At 36.9% G+C, this 20,496-nt stretch overlaps 1 protein-coding gene across 1 annotated transcript in view; it reads right to left on the bottom strand.

Moving 5' to 3' along the window:
* The window catches only part of scara5 (scavenger receptor class A, member 5 (putative)), a 132,301-nt gene that overhangs the window by 43,535 nt on the left and 68,270 nt on the right, over positions 1 to 20,496 (bottom strand). The window contains exons 4-5 of the mRNA XM_022662778.2: positions 5,300 to 5,485; positions 3,891 to 4,379 (exon numbers count right to left, since the gene is read on the bottom strand). Coding sequence (XP_022518499.2) covers positions 3,891 to 4,379; positions 5,300 to 5,485 — 675 coding nt within the window. The remainder of the gene's footprint in view (positions 1 to 3,890; positions 4,380 to 5,299; positions 5,486 to 20,496) is intronic.

Below are 20,496 nucleotides of genomic sequence, written 5' to 3'. Positions count from 1 at the left end.
TATATATATATATATATATATATATATATATACAGCTCTGGAAAACCTAAAAATGATGAGTTTCTCTTGAATATATTCAAGAGGAAGATGGATGTTTACAAGCCATTAAACCAAGCTGAACAGCTTGGATTTTTGCACCAGGAGTGGCAGAAAGTTATCCAAAAGCAGTGTGTAAGACTGGTGCAGGAGAACATGCCAAGATGCAAAAAAACTGTGATTAAAAAACAGGGTTATTCCACCAAATATTGATTTCTGATCTCTTTATGAATATGAACTGGATTTCTTTGCATTATTTAAGGTCTGAAAGCTCTGCATCTTTTTTGTTATTTCAGACATTTCTCTTTTTCTGCAAATAAATGCTCTAAATGACAATATTTTTATTTGGAATTTGGTAGAAAATATTTTCCTGTATATACAGTGCCATGAGTCAATATAAAAGCACTTTTTGAATGATAATTTCATTTATTAAGGGGAAAAATGTAGAGGTTGATCTTTAAGCAATGTCTCCTAGAAGCTGATGTCTTCTGGACTCTTTAGGAGCCTGATATTTTAGCAATGTCTCCTGGAACCTTTAATGCAACCTTTAATAAACCTTAATCTCCTTCTTGATGCTGATCTTCAAGCAATGTCTTATGAAACTTTCCGTTCTGAACACCTGTTGCACATTGTTTGAGGATCAGCCCTGACCTAAAGAAAGGAAGATGATACAGGCCAGTAGTTTGACTTTGTACTTAAATTAAATAATTTCCTGATTTTAGGGCCACAGGAATGTATTTTTTTAAACATATTTAAAAATGATTGGAGCATAATGGATCTAGCGCTAAAGTGCTGCTAGGAGGACCACAGAATGTGCACATAAACACGTCCCTCTGGATGCTATTATCACTAATCATGAAGTTCCATGATTACATATTTCCATTCTTTTGCCCTCCAAAATATGTACAGGTTTCATATAAGTTTTTTTTTTTTTTAGATAATTAGAAATAAATTTTCCTGGATGCAGTTTTCCATCCACTGCCAGGCCTAAGGGCAGGTACCATGTGAAATGAGACAAAGGTCACTAATTCAAGTAAAGGCAGCGTGCCAAAGAGCATTCTACCACAGAACTGTGCAGGTCCACTGGCAAACCCCCCATTGTAATCACTCACAAATGTACTGCAGTCTGGAAGTAATGATGGAGCAGATGCCTTCACTATGTAATTTCTTCAGAAGGTCCAGTAGGAATCATTCCAGCCTCTTTATGAAATGAACACATTCGCGAGAAACAGACCCTGCGCCTGTCGCAAAATCTGACACGGTTTTTACTTTTTATGCACAACTGTCCTGCCAAAATGACATCACTGTGAATACAAGGATCCTGAAGGACAGGAGCAGTCCATTTTAGAACCACAACAAACCCTGTTAATGACATTCAGTCTACAGAGCCCCTAAACCATCTACAAATACTGACTGGAACTTCCTAAGAGGATGGCTTGAGAATGCGTACACCTGCAGTTGTGAGGAGTTGTGAGGGTCATTCTGTGAATTGACACTGGTTGGACACTGGCTAGCATGTTCCAAAAGCGCATGGAAATGTAATATTCCTCAATCCACAGTGTCATATGTGTACATCACACATTTTCCATTTCTTCGTTCAGAGGTGAGTATATCAGACTGTAGCCTGCTGCTAACCTAAAGTTATAGAAATACAGTGATGGTATAGTTACTTTGAAAAAGTAATCAGATTACTGATTACTGATTACTCCTTTAAAAAGTAACTTAGTTACTTTATGGATTATTTGATTTTAAAAGTAACTAAGTTACTTTACAAGTTACTTTATTAGTTACTTTCAGCAGCTGCAGACACCACCTCCCGCCGCCTTAACATAAACATTATAACCAGTTTTGCCAATACACCCTTTACTGGAAAATGCATTTTTAACAGCAACAATGTATCTCTAGACATTTAAAGTTGAATTATTTCCTGAAAAAAAAAAATACTTTTTTATAAAAATAAAAGACCATTTCTCTTGAATTAACTTAAAAAAATAAAATGTTTTTTTTTCTTGATTTCACTTAACATAAATACATAAAAAATATAAAATAAAGAAAGTCTTTCCTGACCTGAAATATTGAACACTATAAATCTGAACATTGAACCTGTTGTTTTCAGCAGGGCAGCAAAAACCGTGTATATGGTCTACACTCTAAAAAACAGAGGTACGATATGAGTACTTTTTTGTACTCGAAGGTACACTCTTTATAATTGTACCCTCAATGGTACAATATTGGTCTTTACAGGGTCAGATTTGTTCCCTCTGAAGTACAAAGTCATTTCTAACAGCAATAAGTACAAATTTGTACCATTTAACCAGCCAAAGGGTACATTCAGTATTCTGTATCACTGTACTAATGAACAATATATATTTAAATTGCACATTTTTTTATTTGAAAGCCAGACAATATTGTATCATCAAGTTTTTGAGCCATATTTAGTTGATGATAATGTTTATAATCTTTATGATCTTTACTGCCACAAAAACCATGGGTACAAAAAAGGACTTTCACTGAAAGGTACTTTTTTGTGCCTCAATATAAGGTACAGCCCCAGCGACAAGCTTTGTACTCTTTTAAGTACAAATCTGTACTTATATTTCTTAGAGTGTAGGCTGACATCACGTGTAATTTTGGCCTAGTTTCATTTTATAATCACATGTTAAGAGTGAAACAGTGGAGTATTATCGGACTGTAGTCTATGTGTTAAGCGTCAACAACTCTTTTTCTGAGCTCCTCAGAAATCTCCTTTGTTTGTGCTATGATGCACTTCCACAAACCTGTGTTGTGAAGAGCAGACCAATTGTGAGCAGACAGAGGTAATGATCGTGAGGGGTGACATCTGGTTATAAATGTCCGTAAAAGCATGTAATTGTCACTGGTGGCAAACAAATCACATCCAAAATCAATGCAGAGGGTCCTATACAGATATCATACTGGCCAGTGCAGTGATCTTTGGGACATGATACTACAATATAAACCCAGAAGTTGTTTGAACTTAAATGATTTAAGTCTGTTTGGCATTTAATTGGATATTTCTAAACATTACTCAACTATTTTGAGTTAGTTGAACATTTTTAGGGATATTTACATTCAAACTGAGATCTTTGAGTTGAACCAACTTATAATATTATTCCCCCTGGGCTACCTTAGAATAAATCAACTTCCCCTTTAGTTGTAAAAACATGATGTTTTAATTTGTGCTAACTCAAGTTTTCATTCCCCTCTACTTATAAAAAATTGAGCAAACCGGCTGCCTTAAAAGGCAAACTCAACTTATCTGGTCTTACAGTATAACAAAAATAAAAAAGTTAAATCAACTTTCCCCTTTAGTTGTAATAACTTGTTGTTCTAAGATATGTTAACTTAACTTAACTCGTTTAAGGCAACCGGTTTCCTCAAATTGTTTAAGTAAATTCAACTTATCCGGGCTTATAGTGTAGTTCATGTCCCATGTTTGACATCTTGTAGTCTGTGTTTCTGCAGAGCATTTCATTTAGCAAATTTCTGGTCAACTGCATGTTCAAATGTGTTTTGGATTAAGGACAATATTAGCTGTGATTAAAGTGCTGAAAGGAAAAGTTTTCTTATTTGGGACTTTTTAAGTTGCTGCAGACAGGATGTTTTTCAGTCTCTCCATTTAAGGGCTGGAAAATAAATAATTCCATTAAAGGCTGGAAATAATCTGTGATTGAAGAGAAAGATTCTATTAAGAGCATATTTTAGAGGATTGCATTTCTTTTAACAGAAAAATGTTGAATGTTTTAATGATTTTTGGAATTCTTGTACAGAGAACCACCTGTAAAATAATAAATTAAGGTAATGCTAAAAGAGGGACATTACGACACTACTCTTACCCTCAATAATGGTGAGGTTCTTCAGTGCCATGGAATGCTCCCAGTCTTTAAGCCTCAGGTCCTCAGTGATAACGCTGAGGATTTCGATCTCGTTCTTCATCTGCTCCTCCAGGTGGATCTGCATGACCTTCATGCTCATGGTGTCGTGCGTCACGTTGCCGAGCTGTACCTGCAGCTGCTCCGTCATCAGCCGCTGCACGTCCACGTCGCTGCTGAGCGAGTGGTTGATGGACCCCACAGTCCAGCCCACCTCCTCCAGCCGCTCCCGCAGGCTGTCCACGCGGCCCGCCGTCTCCCGCAGCATGGTGTCCTGGCTGTGGATGGAGGCGGCTGCGTGGGCCAGGGCTGCTCCCAGGCTGCTGCTGTTGCTCCAGCTGGACAGGCTGCCTGTGCCCAAGTTTTCCTCCATCTCTGCCATAGAGCCTGACATGTGCTCAGTGTGAGCCTGCAGATCACGCACGTCCCGCTCCAGACCCTGCACCAGACGCCCTGCACAAAGAAGCAGAATATAGAACTTATCAATAGAAAAGTATTGAGTTATTGGTGTGGGGATAACTCCATGCCTCTGATCTACATCTTATAACCAAAAAAAACTGTTTTTGCTTTAGTTATAGCTCCACATTATCTCTGTATACTGAGGAGGATGGGTTCCTCTGACTGAATCTTGGCTCCTCCTTAAGTTTCATCCTCTTAGTATAAGGAAGTTTTTCCTTGCCACTATTGCGGCCACAACCTTGCCACAGTTGGCATCTCTGTGGTGCTGCTCATAAGATGCTTGGGTCATTGTTTTATTCTGTAAAGCTGTATAGATAAAATTTAACTAAATTGAATTGAATCTCTCAAATTATGCCTTTTTCTGTTACCCCAGCCAATCAGAGATGGCTTCCATGTTCTAATGTTACCCATACTTTCTGTCATTGGCTTCAATAGCTCTTTGTATAAATACACCTCTGTGATTTTTGTGAGGTTTTGTCTATTTATTAGCATACTGAGCATTTATCCTGTCTGTCTATCTGTCTGCCTGTCTGTTAATGAACTCTGTTAATAAAAACGGCATGTTGTCTGAATTACTGGCTTCTTGGCCCTTTGAATTAGTTCGCCTGTTGGTGTTTGGATTACCTAGTTTTCAGATAAGCTGACATTATTATTTTGATCATTGTCACCATCATCATCATTATCATCAAATTCACTTTGCCCAAATGTGGTTTGTGATCACAATAGGGTGACAGAAGTCCAGATGCCCAGATGCCCCCAGTATATTCTACGCTTTATATATAATACGCTTTAAATCAAACACATCCATTTGAACTTATAAAAAGCCTCCTAAATAACGGATACACAGAATAAAGTAAAACGCTAAGCCTTGTCTGCACTCTGTTGTGTCTCCGTTCTGCTCTTTTGAGTCATACCCAGCTGCTGCAGCTCCTCGCTGTGGTTGTGAAAGAGGCTCTCGAGCTTCCAGATGTTCTCCAGGAGGTCGCTTTGGGAGGGGAGCTGGCCCAGAGATTCCTGCAGGGCCTCGGAGCGGTCGCCCAGACGGGTCACATTCTCCAGCAGAGCCTCCTGCTTCTCTGAGGAGGCCTGGGTCCTGGACACTGAGAGAGAGAGAGAGAGAGAGAGAGAGAGAAACCACAAATGTGAGGCTTCATTCATAAATCTACTGTGATCATAAATCTTACTGGAAATCTTTGTGAAATCAGTTAAAAATGGATGTGCTGAGTAAGAGAGTAAGTCAGAAGTGTGAAAATACATTCTTTGTCAAACAGGTCAATCGTAATAAGAATAATGTGTAATATAGGTCAAACACACATTGATAGGCATTTGTCTTCCAAAAGCTGCTTGATTTTACTGCATCTTTCATTGAGTAGGTTTGTAAATAGTGATGGGACGATCCACTTTTTTCAGCTCCGATCTGATTCCGATATAAAACTGCCGATACCGATACAAATACCAATAACAGGGCACTTTTAGTTTATTTTTAGTACTATGATTAAGGTTACATAATGAGGCTGAAACAGACAACACAGCACTTTGAAGAGTCTACACAAGTGACATTTGACACACTTTATATACAAACACACAATATTTTTTTTAATTGTTATTAAATATTTAACCAAAAAGTAAAATATGAAATATGTTAAATATTAAATACAGGGCTCTAGACTAATCTTTCTGCGCTGGTTGCGCAGGAGACTTTTATTTTGACATGTAGCTTAGTGAATTAGCTGCAGTGGCTAACTGCTAACTTGTGATGCTAACTGTATTTCCTAACTAAATTAATTGCTGTTTTTATAAAAAGATGGGTGTGTTTGTGCTGGTTAGTGTTTGTAGATCCTGTGGTTTTATGGGATTTGTGGATTATGACTATAGTTTACTCCAGTTTGTAATTAATACCTTTACAATACCAGAATACAGCTGCTGTGGGTTCAGTGCTAGCTAGGCTAACAGACTGCTGGTGTTAATCTGTTTACCTCTCGGACACTGACTTTATAAATATTATGTGTATCTGCTGTTTGGCGTTTTCAAAGTCAAAACTCTCCAGATAATTGACTTTTTTGTAGAGAAACAGCTAAAGTTTACTCAGTCAGCCGCAGACTGAAGCTGCTGGGGGATATTGCATCGGATCGGTCCCATCTTTATTTGTAAATGTGTTGTTACTGTTGTTGTTGTCCACCTTATTTGAACTCCTGTCCCATCTAGACCCCATGTGCTGTATAAAACCCAAATGGGGTCAAGGCTAAACCCCACCTGATACCTTTACTGACCCTATTGGACATTTGTGTTAACAGTCCAAATACTGTTAGCACTGAGATAGCACAAGGCCATGGGTCAGGAACTCTTGTGTGGGAACATTTGTGTTTTGTTTCTCTACTTAAGTACTTTTGTGGAAGGTTTGTTCTTGACTCTCAAACTGTATTCTTGAAGCTGATACCTGCTTTCCCATTTACACCTTTAAGCAACTTCATAATTCTCATAGGCCTGGTCTCTTTTTATTTGGGTCTTTTTTGCTTTATGGTTTTACTGGAGCAAAAACTGTAGTATCACCTAATAGATGCTGCATTGCACACCAGCAAAGACAACATATATTATAACAATATATTTGTTTAAGCTTTACATTTTTACTTTTATAATCATACCAAGGGCTAATATTACCTTATGGTTAGGACACATCATTATAACTGTCAAAGAATCCAGAGTTTCTCAGACACCTAAAGCTACACTGTAAATTACAGTTTATCAGTTACTGATAATTATTTGATCATATAAGACAAATTAAACTTATTTTTAATACTTTCTGTTATTTTACTTGTTTCGCATTATAGGTCATATGTGCAGACTTAAACCTGTCAATATAGAATGAGCACTGAATGTAAATGCAATTTATTTTTACCAACTACACAATTAAATCAAAAGCTTTCTGTAATATATATCATGTTTATAATGTGTAGCAAACTAACAACTACTTAAATTAAAATAAGTAAAACAAGACATGGCTTAATCACTGGTTGGGAAACTTCCGCATAAGGTTTTTGTCTTTATATTTTAATAGCTTTTTAACATAACTGTAGACCTATATTTGTATATTTGTTTTAAAACTTCTTTTAATCCTTTTAAATGAAACATAGGGCCCTATTTTAAAAATGTATGGGCGAGATGTCATACACCACATGGCGCTTCTGCATTTCTCAGCAGAAGAAAAGTGTTCAGCTGTGAAGGTGCAGCAATGCTATTTTTATTGTTTATGTAAAAATTGGGTTTGCGCACTGCGGCAAGTCCTTGTGTGTGCATACTGAGCGGTGGTGCACTTGTGCCGAGTGCACAGGAAATGCAAGGCGTATCTGTGTAGCCAAGATAAGAATGAATATCTGACTGTTGATTGTTGTCAGGATTTTAATAGGGCAGTGGAGCACCTGTGTTTTCTGTTGCATAGATACAAACACACCAGAAATGTACCTGAACACACCTCACTTCCGGACCACCACGCCTATTGGCATAGATTAATTCCTAAACTCCAAAGCAATATTAATGACACATGCAAGTAGTGAAAAAAGACAGTTTACAAGGTGCAAGATAGCAATGAATATTTGTGAAGGTATTTTACATATTATGCCTTCAAAAACAGTAGAAGATGTTATGCTTCTCATTTCAAATTGAGTTTGGTGAGTGGCGCTAAACTGCTGTTGATAAGATGCCTCATTCCGACATATGATTTTCACCTATATGCTGTGTAAACTTTGTGTACATACTAGTGTATATCAAGGGTATTGTGCTTTTCTTCTTCAAACACATCTGATTTAAGTTACCTGTTCATATACAGGTTTAGAAATACTGTTATAATGGGGAGACCAGCAAGCTGTGGTGGCCTCTGGTCCCTGTTGGCCAGTCCTGTACTGTATCAAACTCTTTTATTTAAAGGAGAAATTAAAATAATATATATTTTTTTCCTCAATGATTATGGGCCCTTTATCTTGGTGCCATGCTGAGACTTTTAGAGGCTGTTTTTGTGGTTGGCTATTTAAGCTCACAGGGTGTGGACCTCATTCCGCACAGCCCTAAAAACTTCAGACAGGAAGATTTAGTGCACATGTGCAACAACAAGACTGTTTTTTATATGGTCACCAATCAAGCTCAGAATTAAAAACGCTAAAACAAGCTTCAGAAATGAACCCCACCAGGAATTCTCCAGCGGATTTATCGAAATCGGACAGAAACAGAAATCCAGAGTGTGATCCCAGAAAGGGAAAGGCCGCTGAGATTTATGCTCTGTTGGGCCGGAGTTGCCGGGTAACCGGCGGCTCTTGGCTCGCGACAGATTTGGTAACTTAATACTCTCTCTGTTGAGGTGATGTAATACTGGCCCGCTCTGCAGAGACTCGACTGTCAAACGCTGTTTCACTTTCTCACACTAACAGTAAGACAGGAAAGCAAAGGGGAAATAGCTTCACTTCACTCACTCTCTCTTTCCCTCTCCCTCTTTCTCTCTCTCTCTCTCTCTCTCTCTCTCTATTTCTCTCATCTGCAATTATCTGTGTGTGGACTGGGGCCTGGAACAGCAAAGTCAAACCTGTGGCTTTGAGCCTCACACTTGTGTATTAAAAAAGCATGTAGCTAATTCTGCCCATATGTGTTCAATCATTCTGTAATTATAGCACTTGAGGTGACAGTGATGGGGGTGGAAAATGTATAAGTCCACCTCTAAAGATGGAAAAACTGTCACCGACCACATGGAAGTGACTTTAAACATCACTGGAAAACAAAAGCAAGCTGTCCAAGCAATACCTGATAGCTGTTTATAATTATCTCTCAAAATTTAAGCTGATAGAAAAGTAAGTACAGTTAACCCATCTCTTTCAACAGTTTTTTTTTTTATATAGTTGGCACTGTTTTTTTTAGCATGTGTATATGTGCAGATCCCATAAATAAAATACATATTCAATAATGTCCCTTCTGTTATTTTTGAGCGGGAGTATGTAAAACATTATGTGTAATTAGTTCTTTAAATAAACTGCAATGATTACCAACACATCAAAAATTCAGTCAACTTTACAAATCCGACTGAAGCTATATAAATCATGATTTAGTTAAGTTTTTAAGTTTTATCATATTCACAAATAATGAATTTCTAACAAGAGTAAAGGTTTACGAATGCTACCTTCAGTGTTGGGAGTAACGGCGTTAAAACTAACGGCGTTACTAACGCCGTTACTTTTTTTCAGTAACGAGTAATCTAACTAATTACTATGACTGTAACTATAACGCCGTTACCATTTCCGACACCCCGTTACTGCACGTTACTTTAGCAGCTCTATGAACTTTTTTTTTTTTATTTCGCTTTGCCCTGGTTAACCCCTCCTCTGTCCGGTGAACTTGAGCTTCTGGCCGCTGTGCCTGTGGTTTGGCGTGGTGAAGTGAGGCACAATTGTGACGATTTGCGTGCTCTAATCAATTCAGTGATTGCCGTGGACAGCCCAAGTTCCGAATTAAGGACGTTAAGCTCTTTTTAGCTGCTCCGGTTTTTGTGCTGCTTTCTATTTTAGAGCTTAGATTCTCTGCCCGAATCCCACCTGACCTGAGGACCGACCCGAAATCAGGCTCCTATTTTTATTTTATATAAAGCTCTGGTGTGATAATCACAATGTTGCTAAGTAACCAATTATTATTGTTCACTAAAGCGAACGAAATAGCGAAAATTGAAAGTGAAAAACATTTGTGTTAACTGAATCTAATAAAAACTAAAAGGAAAAACATAACTATCTCGAACTGTATTTTGTGTTTATAAAACTAACTAAAACGAACTGAAATTACTGATAGAATACCCTCATTTTTGTGTTTAATTTATTTATAAGCGCTGTTGTACAGCGGAGTTGTACAGCGGGAGTTGTTGTGCCGAGCGCGCGGCACTCGTGGTCCGTTAGTTCTTGTGTAAAGCGCTCGCGCTAGCAAGCCCACCCTAAAATGAACAGAAAAAATAAAAACAAAATAAAATTAAACTACAATAAAAATGAAAACTGTAATCACGTAGCTCTGGGCGCACGTGAACGCCTCCGCGTTTGACTTGCAGCATTGTGTGTAGCTGTTCTTAAAAATCATTTAAATTAAATAATAGTTCTATGCTTCTATGTTACAGTGTTAATTAACATAATTCTGATTATATTTCGCTCATTCAATCAGCCCGAAAACAGACAGTTTATGGGGCGGATCGGGTCAGGCTCATAATGACAGTTTATGGTTCGGGCTTGGGCAGAATGTGCACGGGCTCCGGCTGGGTCGGATTTTTTGGGCACGATCTAAGCTCTATTCTCTTTTGGTGAAGCTGTTATATTAATACCATTTTAACGGGCATTAAATTGTTGTTTTTGTCCATTATTTTGTTTTATATATACATATTTCTTTTGAGTGTGGCTTGGTTTGTTAAATTTCATCCCCAGACGCGTTTTTCCGCTTTTTTCAGTATTACAAGTTTTAGTAATTTTCTTTGGTTGTGTGGAGAATTTCGTTTTATTTTTTTGAAATTCGTTAGATTATATTTTTGTCAACATTTTGGGTTTATTTTCGTTTGTTATTTTTTGTTATTTTTCTAATAATAATAGTAAATGCATAATTGATTTCCTTTTTTTGACGGGCGAATAATAAAAAGTAACGCGATAGTTACTTTTACTGGTAACTAATTACTTTTATAGTGGAGTAACTCTGTTAGTAACGCAGTTACTTTTTTGGAGAAGTAACGAGTAACTATAACTAATTACTTTTTCAAAGTAACGTGCCCAACACTGGCTACCTTGCCATTTAATACAATCTTGGGCTTAACTGTAATAAATAAAAACTAGGGCTGTAAAAGTTAAATCGCTAAGGCACACAATTAATTTTTAATCAGTAACACTCTATTATTTGTTTAATGCAAGTTTATTATGCCACCAAGTTTGACCCCAACTACAACACGTAGATTTTTTCCTGGAGTGGTTTTGCTTGCGGTGAAATCGTGATATGGTCTTGATCTGATCTGCCTATCAAATAAATTTCTTTTAATTAAGCTAAACTGTTAATATGGCAGAGTTTAATATCGTATATTAGCTAAATAATACACTGCTATAAACTGAGAAAAAGCCCTTTTAATCTAAGCAAATTAAATTTAAATTATCATTGTTACATTATTACATTGACTTCCATTTAAAGTTAAGAAGTTTTTACCTGTTGTTCATTGGACAGTGACAAGCAAACAAACTAAAAAAAACAAAACAAAAACAAAAAAACACTTTTATACACAAATTGAAAAGTTTAAAAATTATATGCCATACAGACCATGCAATGACCACAGGGCACCACATTAATACTGGGATCTCAAGTAAATAATTAAATAAATAAATATTGCAGCGTTAACCCCATTCTAATACAAAGATATTTTGAGCAATAAACAGGCAATATATAAGAATGGCTTTGGTGTAATGTTTTAAAAAGAAAAAAAATATTACTATAAATTATAGATATTTTTAACTGTCACAGTTTTATGTTATCTGCATGTGAGATTCAACAATAAATCAATGATAAATAAGAAAAGAATCTGCTTTGCGAGGTAAAACTCAGCACAGAGCTGCAAAATAAGCAGTTTGAGGAATGACGTGTTTTTTTTAATGCTGGCCAAATGTTGACAGAGCATTTGCAATGAATTAACTTTTGCTTATTTGCTTGAGTTAGTGAGTAAGTGTATTTGGAAATAGATATTAGAGCTGTCTACACTTTTTTTTTTTACTTTTCTTCTATCAGTAACAGTAAAACAACATTCAATAGTACCACCATTGATCAGATATGTACAATATGCCTGTTCTCAGCACAGCAATGAAAATGAGACATTGTGTGTTATGGTGCTGCTGCCACTGTATCAGTCTCAGCACTGTTTGTTACATTTGAGAATGTTTAGAATCTACAACATCAAGCTACAATATTTCAGGACTTCAGGAAAAATCCAGAAAGCAGTGATTCCAGATCCAGTATGATCCACAGCAGACTGTGATATCTTAAGCAGCTTCATGACAAGGCTAACTGCTATTAATCAAAGGTGAAGGGTTACGCACTTTTACTTTGTCGTGAGCTGAGAACCGCAAACCCTCTGGAACAGATGGACACCCTCCCGCAGGAGTAAATTAAAGTGGGAAGGCTCCTCGGCTCAGGAGCTCTGGAACTCTGCTCAGGAACAAATACACCAACAGCGAAGGCCTCAACATCCAATCACACTGTCCCCGCGAGATGTACAGTGCATGCTGGGAAACACTCTTCAATGGACTAGCCTTGACTGCCCTTATTGTATGTATGGTCCCCATTCGCCGGCACACACCCAAGATCTGCGCAAACTTCAAAATGTGTAGCAGATGTCCTCTGATTCCTTGCAAATGATGTCACTTGCGTAGTAATTTGCCATTGAGGAATATATTTTTGCTTCTATTGCTGATCCTCGGGGTGATATCAGTGAGATGTGTAACCTAACCCTGAAAGCTACAGGCCTAAGATCCATTGAGATGGAATTACCTTACATATCTGACTATAAGGCTCATTTTAAATCTTTTAATTTTCCCAAAAATCGACAACGCCCTTATACGCCTTATGTATGAATTCTACCATTCAGATTGTAAGGTGCAGTAAAGCCACTCCGCTAAAGTACAGCATTATACAGGAGTTTAGTTTAGTTTTCCAGCAGTATTAGCATTAGCCGCTAACCGCACTTAGTGCTAGCTCTGTTGCCATTCAGAAGCAAGTATTATCGGACTGTACTTTACGGACTAATGCTAATGCTGAAGCAGTATTAGCATTAGCCAGTAGCTGTGCTGAGCGCTAGGTCTTTCGCAGTTCTGAGGTGAGTATTATCAGCCTGTAGCCAGCTGCCAACACCAGCTAGCACTACTGGAGTAGCATCAGCATTATCCGCTAACCACACTAAGTGCGAGCTCTTTCACTGCTCAGAAGTGAGTATTATTGGTCTACTTGGGACAAACCGTTCCTTACTAGCGTCACTTAATGCACCTTATAATCCACTGAAAATAGACCAGAAAATAGACGTTTATTTATAGTGAGCCTTATAAGCCTTATAGTGCGTAAAATAAGATTCATCTGCACCTAACATGTGTTTAAGCACTCAATAATGTATTTATAAACCAACACTGGTGTGTTTACAAATACCGGAGTGATTAGAGTCAGGCCTGTCACGATAATTATTGTTTGTGGGTGATGTAATGCTCCAGAAGTAATTGCAAGGCATTATATTTTCATTCATTTATTTGATGAGTTTGTGCCAATGGTATGACGATAATATAACAGCATTATAATGTAACTACACGCTTTTAAAAAGCAGGGAACTTTTTTAAAATTGAAAAAAAAATGGTCAAATATCCTTAACTCAATGAATAAAATAAATAAAAGCAATTTTTAAATCCTTTAAAAACTGTGTCAAATTTCTTTACAAAACTTTACAAATACTGAACATCCTGAGAGCATCACAGGACAGTGTGTGAATCTGTGATTATCTGACCTTATTTACACAATGTAAAAGTGCAGGGTTAGTGCAGGAGATAAAACTTGCCTGATTCCTTTTAACAGTGTGTATTTTGCTTCTACAGGTCTGTTCCAGCCATTTAAACAATTTAAACCATTTAAACAATTTAATAAAATGTTTTACATTCTAGTTCTGACACAAATTCTAGAACATTTTTTTTAAATACAAGTTATAAAATGGTTGTTGTACCATTTACTGTGTGTTACATCAGGATCTTAACCTCTTAAAATATTAGCAGCCATATGCCCTCTTTATCATAGTAAGAAAAAAAAACAAATGAGCTGTTTGGTTAATTTAACAGATTTGTTTGTATCAATATTCAGAACTGGGTCTGGGTTCCTATGGGTTAAAACAGTCATACTGGCTAATTCACATTACATGGTTTGTCTCATTAAATAATCAAAATTAAATAAAACACTGATCAGCAAAAACTGACCACAACTGACTGAAACTGAGGTCAAGATATTCATGTCTATGAACTGTGATGGCAGATGTTTTTAAAGAAATGTGACTTAAACTAAAAAGACAGACATTCAGTCTAGTGATAGTATTGTTGTTGTCACAAAAAGGGGAGCAGAGACGGGGAAGCAGAGCAGACGGGAGGCGGACTTATACGCGGGTAAGACAGACTTTAATAAATAACAGATAAACAAACAAACAAAAAGGGGATTAACAAATATATATATGTACATAAACAAACAACAGGGAGTAACGTAAAACAGATAATAACAAAACAGGGCTAGGGATATATACAGGGATAAATACGTAAATAATATACAAAAGAAACAAACAGGAAATAAACGTGACTAGAAATAACCTGACTGACAATAAACAAGAGCGAGTAAATAAGCAACGTGGAGAAAGCAATAACGTGACGTGACGTGACAGACAACGGGGGAAGATGCAAAGACCGACGGATAAACATGGGCTAATAGGTACTATATATAGTAACAAGAAACAATGAACACCTGGGGAAAGGGCGGAGCTACAAATTACAGACACGTGACGGAAAAATACTGGGGAAACACACTAGGAAATGGGGAAAACAAAGGGAAACATAGCGAGGATGTGACAGTTGTGATGCTCTATTTTCAAACAATAGCTCTTATAAGTTCCAACAGGAGATCTTGTTGTTAAGTTTGTTTAAGTTCGGTTAATACTCCTTGATGTCATTATAACAACATTTACTTCATTGAACATCTTATGCCTACATGCTTTATGTTGAACAATTCTATAAAATGTCCCTAACACTTAAATATGATTTGTACATACATTTGTAATACTTGTGCAAAAGTGGTCCTCGTGTAGGAAACCTTAAGGTCTCCCCCGCAGTAAAACTCTTTCTTCTGAGAGTAATAAAATTACAGCAGAGTCTATAACAGGCTGTATTTTCTCCAAACCCAGATGTTTGCATCACCCATGGTCATATTATCATATGATCGTTATATCCAGAAAACTAGACGTTAATGATAGTATTCAGATGTGAATAAAAATATTTTATACCTGTAACTGCTGTTACAATTCTTTTATTTTTTCATATTTTTTTGTCGCAGGGGATAGACTTCTAGACTTCTAGTTCTATCACACAGACCAAAAAATGGTGGAGAAAGTCTCCTGAAGTATCCTAAGATTTCCTGCAGCACTTTACAGTTAGGGCAGACGACTTGACAACAAATGACAATGAATAGCAGCATATGTTAGTTAAATATGTTACATACAGGGGTTGGACAATGAAACTGAAGCACCTGGTTTTAGACCACAATAATTTATTGTGGTGACGGGCAGTTCTGGTGGAAACAGGAGAGTTGAGGTGCACATTGAATTCTGACGTGATTTGGGCAGCCGTGGTTTTATGTTTTTGGATACAATCCGGGTTAACACCTAAACATCCCTTTCAGACAGCTTCCTCTTACGTCCACAGTTAATCCTGTTGGATGTGGTTGGTCCTTCTTGGTGGTATGCTGACATTACCCTGGATACCGTGGCTCTTGATACATCACAAAGACTTGCTGTCTTGGTCACAGATGCACCAGCAAGACGTGCACAAACAATTTGTCCTCTTTTGAACTCTGGTATGTCACCCATGTTGTGTGTTTTGCAATATTTTGATCAAAACTGTGCTCTTACCCTGCTAATTAAACCTTCACACTCTGCTCTTACTGGTGCAATGTTCAATTAATGAAGATTGGCCACCAGGCTGCTGCAATTTAGCCATGAAACCTCCCACACTAAAATGACAGGTGTTTCAGTTTTATTGTCCAACCCCTGTATATGACACATATAGATTTCAATTCCTGTGCATTTTTTGCATTGCATATATATCCATTTATCCTCACATTCCAATATGTGGGTCAATATTAATAAAACTTAAATTTTTACTCTGAATAAACATAAATTATTACAAATAGTTACAAAATTTCACTTTAAAATACATTTTGTACAGTTGTCTTTGATGTGGGAATGATGCCTGGTTAAGTTAAGTTGTGTATCAGTGCTGAGTTAGGTGAAAAACAATAGCTCATTTATCTTGTGATTTTCTCAGAAGAGAGAGAAGAAAAAACTGCCATGGTTAATCTGGCCAGAAAAGAATTAAAGATTAGCACCTGTGGAAGAGGAAATTACCCCAGAACACTGTGTACTTGAATGTACGAGGTGTTCTTGGATAATGACTTTAGTATGCTGTTTTTAATCTTGTGAAATCGACTTCAGAACCTATTATTAAACTAATTTGTTAATCATATGTAGTTTTGAGAGGAAGTACTTGTGAAATGTAATTAACAACAAGTAGAGTTTAGGAAGTTTAAGGTACATTAGTGAATTTATTGCTACAGTTTGCTTAACATTTAAAGGATATATCTTTTTTTTCTGTTTTTAATAATAGATTTTTTTTTTTTACCTAATTTTCTACCCAAATTTAGAAGGACAGCTACCCAATATTTGTTCTAATAAACTCAAACTATCACTTGTAATACCTTCATGAGAGCGCATACCTCTTCCAGCATGTTCATGTGTGCATAAAAAGTGGGGTGTACATGCGTTGGGGGTGCACCTGTGACAATTCACTGCCAAGATAGCAATAAGCCAAAAATGTACCTAAACACACTTCACTTCCAGACCACAACGTAGGTGCAAGAGGTGGAAATAGACTGTTGGCAGGATGTACGATAGCAATGAGCATCGCAATGTGCTTTTTGCATTGTGCAATTTAGGACCCAAGGGGAAATGTTGTCTACCTACCAGAAGAGAGAATGGCCAATTATGCACTCTCTCAGACTCTGGCTGCTGAAAGAATACAGCATGATTTAGGATTGGACTAACAATCCTCTGATCATAGTAACAGTGGTATAGTTCTCTGTAGACCACTCAGAGCCAAAAACATCTTACACTAAATGAGAGCTTCTCAGCTAATCGTTTTACTTTCAGTTTCTGGCTAAATTGCCATATTGATCCTATTGAGCTCTGTTAAATATTATCCAAATCAGTCAATCAGTCAAGTTTTCTGCATGATCTATAAAAGCAACCAGTACAGCTACAATGAAAAAGTAAGTTTTTGTATGCTTTATAGTGACTTTGCACATTTTTGTACACTGTGGGATCAAGAAATAGCCTGACCCACAATGCTGTAGTCAAGACCAGTAGTGCAGAGTTAGACTACGCAGTGCCAGGTTCATACTAAACAATTTAAGTCCAGTTTTTTTGTTGATTGCCGACATTCTCGATTTCTTGGCAGTCATGTGGTTGGAAAACTGGAGTTTTAAACCATAAAAATGTTTGTGGTACTTAAACATTTGATACTGTTCTATGTTGAGGAAATGAGTACATAGTTCAGTATTAAAATTATCAGACATATATATATATATATATATATATATATATATATATATATATATATATATATATATATATATAAATTCTTCTTTTGTTATATTGCTACTTTAGTATCGCTACTATATCGCTACTTTAGTTTACTTAGTTCTGTATTATTCTTGTGAGAAAATGTGTTTTTGGAGAGCAGACAGGTGTGTTGGCAATTTCCAATGGTGAAAAACTGCCAATCAGTTGTGTATTGTAAAAAATCACAACAAATGAAGGACAAATGGTTACAGCACAATCAGTTGTGAAGTGTGAATAGCACAACCAGCTAACCACTCAAATAATCTTATAGTGTGAACCAGGTCCAAGCCAAACCAAGACTGACACAAGATCAAATATCAAAATAAACAAAAAACATTGTAGTTTGTAACAAATTTTACCTAATTTATCACCCCTTATACATTATATCTATTAATAAATATATTTATTTCTATTTTTTCTAAAAAGTGAAATCACATAGCCTAAAACAAACATTTAGTTTTTAATTAACGCTAATGTGACTCAGACAGAAGCATTGGACTCACTATTTAATGGACAACAATTTACCATCTTAACCACAAAAATGAAACAAGACCAACTCAACTAGGTAGGGGTGTGCCATATCATATTGTACCCAATAATATCGCCAACATGTTTTAATATGGTGAATGATATTAAGCCACAAAATATTGTGCCATATCACCCACCCCTAATTATCACATCAGGGTACTACTTTTTTTGCTGTTTTTAGCAAAAGAAAAAAAAAACCCACACTGTTCTCATTTCCTATTATATATCTACTAGAGACTAGAGATTATATCTGTCCAGTATCGTTGTATCACATGTATATATGGAGATATTTGGAGTGCATTATTAATATCATGACATTCTGGATCATTGACTTCTGTTACAAATCTGATCAAATTCTCTTATTTTTTCAGTTCTCAGTTAGGGGTGTGGCATATCATATTGTAATAAATAATAAAATGTAATTTATTTTGTCATATCGCCAAGAGTTTCGTCTTCTCAAAAATACCATGAAATATTGTGATATATTTTAGGGCCATATCGCCCAACTCTAAACTCAACCAAATTAATGTTGAAACCAAAACGAGACAAATACTGTTCTCAATACTGGGTTTAAGATCGGTCTCAAGACCAAGATTGGACTGATTAGCAGTAAATAGCGTGAAACCTCATCATGCTAACTGTTTGCTAATATTAATTTTCCTTCTGTTATTAGCATTAGCTCTTTAGCTTCAGCATTGTTCCTTACCATTTTTTAAATTACGGTCAGTTTGTGTCTGTGAGAAAGAGAAAACGCGAGAATAAGAAGAAAAGTGAATCTAATAGCTGAAGTGTTTTCCTGATGTTGTGAGGATATTATAGTCATCTGCAAGCCCAGCAGAGAATGAAGTAACACGATCCTGCTATTGTCTCTCTGTGTGCTTATCTTTCTGCACATCCCACAGCGGAACACTTTTTATTGGTCCTGATGGATTCGTCTGTGTGTTTGTCCAACACAACTTCAGCCCAACACCATCACAGCACAAGATGTTTGGACAGCAGCAGTTTCTGCAGCTTGAATGAGACAGGAGAGGAGGAGATCTCACATATGAACGCTGTTTTATATATTTTATATCTTTCTTTATATTATTTCATTCAGAGCTTTATAAAACATTTGGACGAATGTTGTGGAATCTCTGAGCAAGTGTATATATTTTAAATTCATTAAAATACCACATTTGTGCTTGTAAGTTAAAGGTAAGATGTAGCATTGTAGGTCAGTGCTGGTCTGTGAGGAGATTAGAAATCATACATCAGCTTTTAAAAGTGGTACAGCTGTCATTGACCACAGGGGATGGAAGAAAAACTCATCCACGCTGTCAATGCAATATCGAGTTACTGTTAAAAATCAACAGGGAACAAACTGGATATTACACCATGGGTCATGTTATTTCCTAATTCAGAGAGTGTGTTTGTAGGATGTATCCAATTTTTTCTATAAAAACTTCTAATTACCTTATTAAGTGTTACTGAACGATATATGATAAATTTATCCATGATGTATAAAATGCATCACACTTCAATCAGACTCTTATAAATAACACAACTAGTGTGTTAATCTACTTTATACAACAGTTAATTCCGACCTCACAATCTGATTGGTTGAGAAGTGTTTTAGCCGCGCTGATATGTGATAACATTGCGGCCTCCTTACACTAAATCTGTATCACTCGGCCGACGCGCAGTAATGGCGTATATACACAGTACAGTCTTGATTCATAACCTCCAGTGGCACCAGCAGCAGCGTTAGCTTAGCACAGGCTAGCGCTTAGCCACGGCACGCTCGCCCGCAGCGCTGGCTGGTCTTTTGTGGAAAAAGGAGAAAGAAAATCACCTCGGCTAATGCCGTCTGACAGCCAGAACGGTAACCAGCCTGTCTAGGCTAAGCTAAGATAATGCTGAGCTAAAGCAAGCTACGCTAACCTAACCACAGTCCAGCGAGCTAGCTAAAACCAACATCACCCAGCAAAACAAGCAGAAATGCTTAAAAAACACACAGCTTTTACCTGAAGACAACTCCTCTGCGCAGGAGAGGAGAGTTTCAGTGTTATTTCACTGTCCTTAAGTTACCATCTTCGCTTATTCCCAATTTTGATTTCAAGGTAATATTGGTGGCGTTAGCTTGTACAAACCATACACCATTTT

Source organism: Astyanax mexicanus, chromosome 1 (genome assembly GCF_023375975.1).
Source record: "Astyanax mexicanus isolate ESR-SI-001 chromosome 1, AstMex3_surface, whole genome shotgun sequence".
NCBI lineage: Eukaryota > Metazoa > Chordata > Actinopteri > Characiformes > Acestrorhamphidae > Astyanax > Astyanax mexicanus.
The sequence above is the reverse complement of the archived record's forward strand: the minus strand, read 5'-3'. Positions and strand labels throughout refer to the sequence as shown.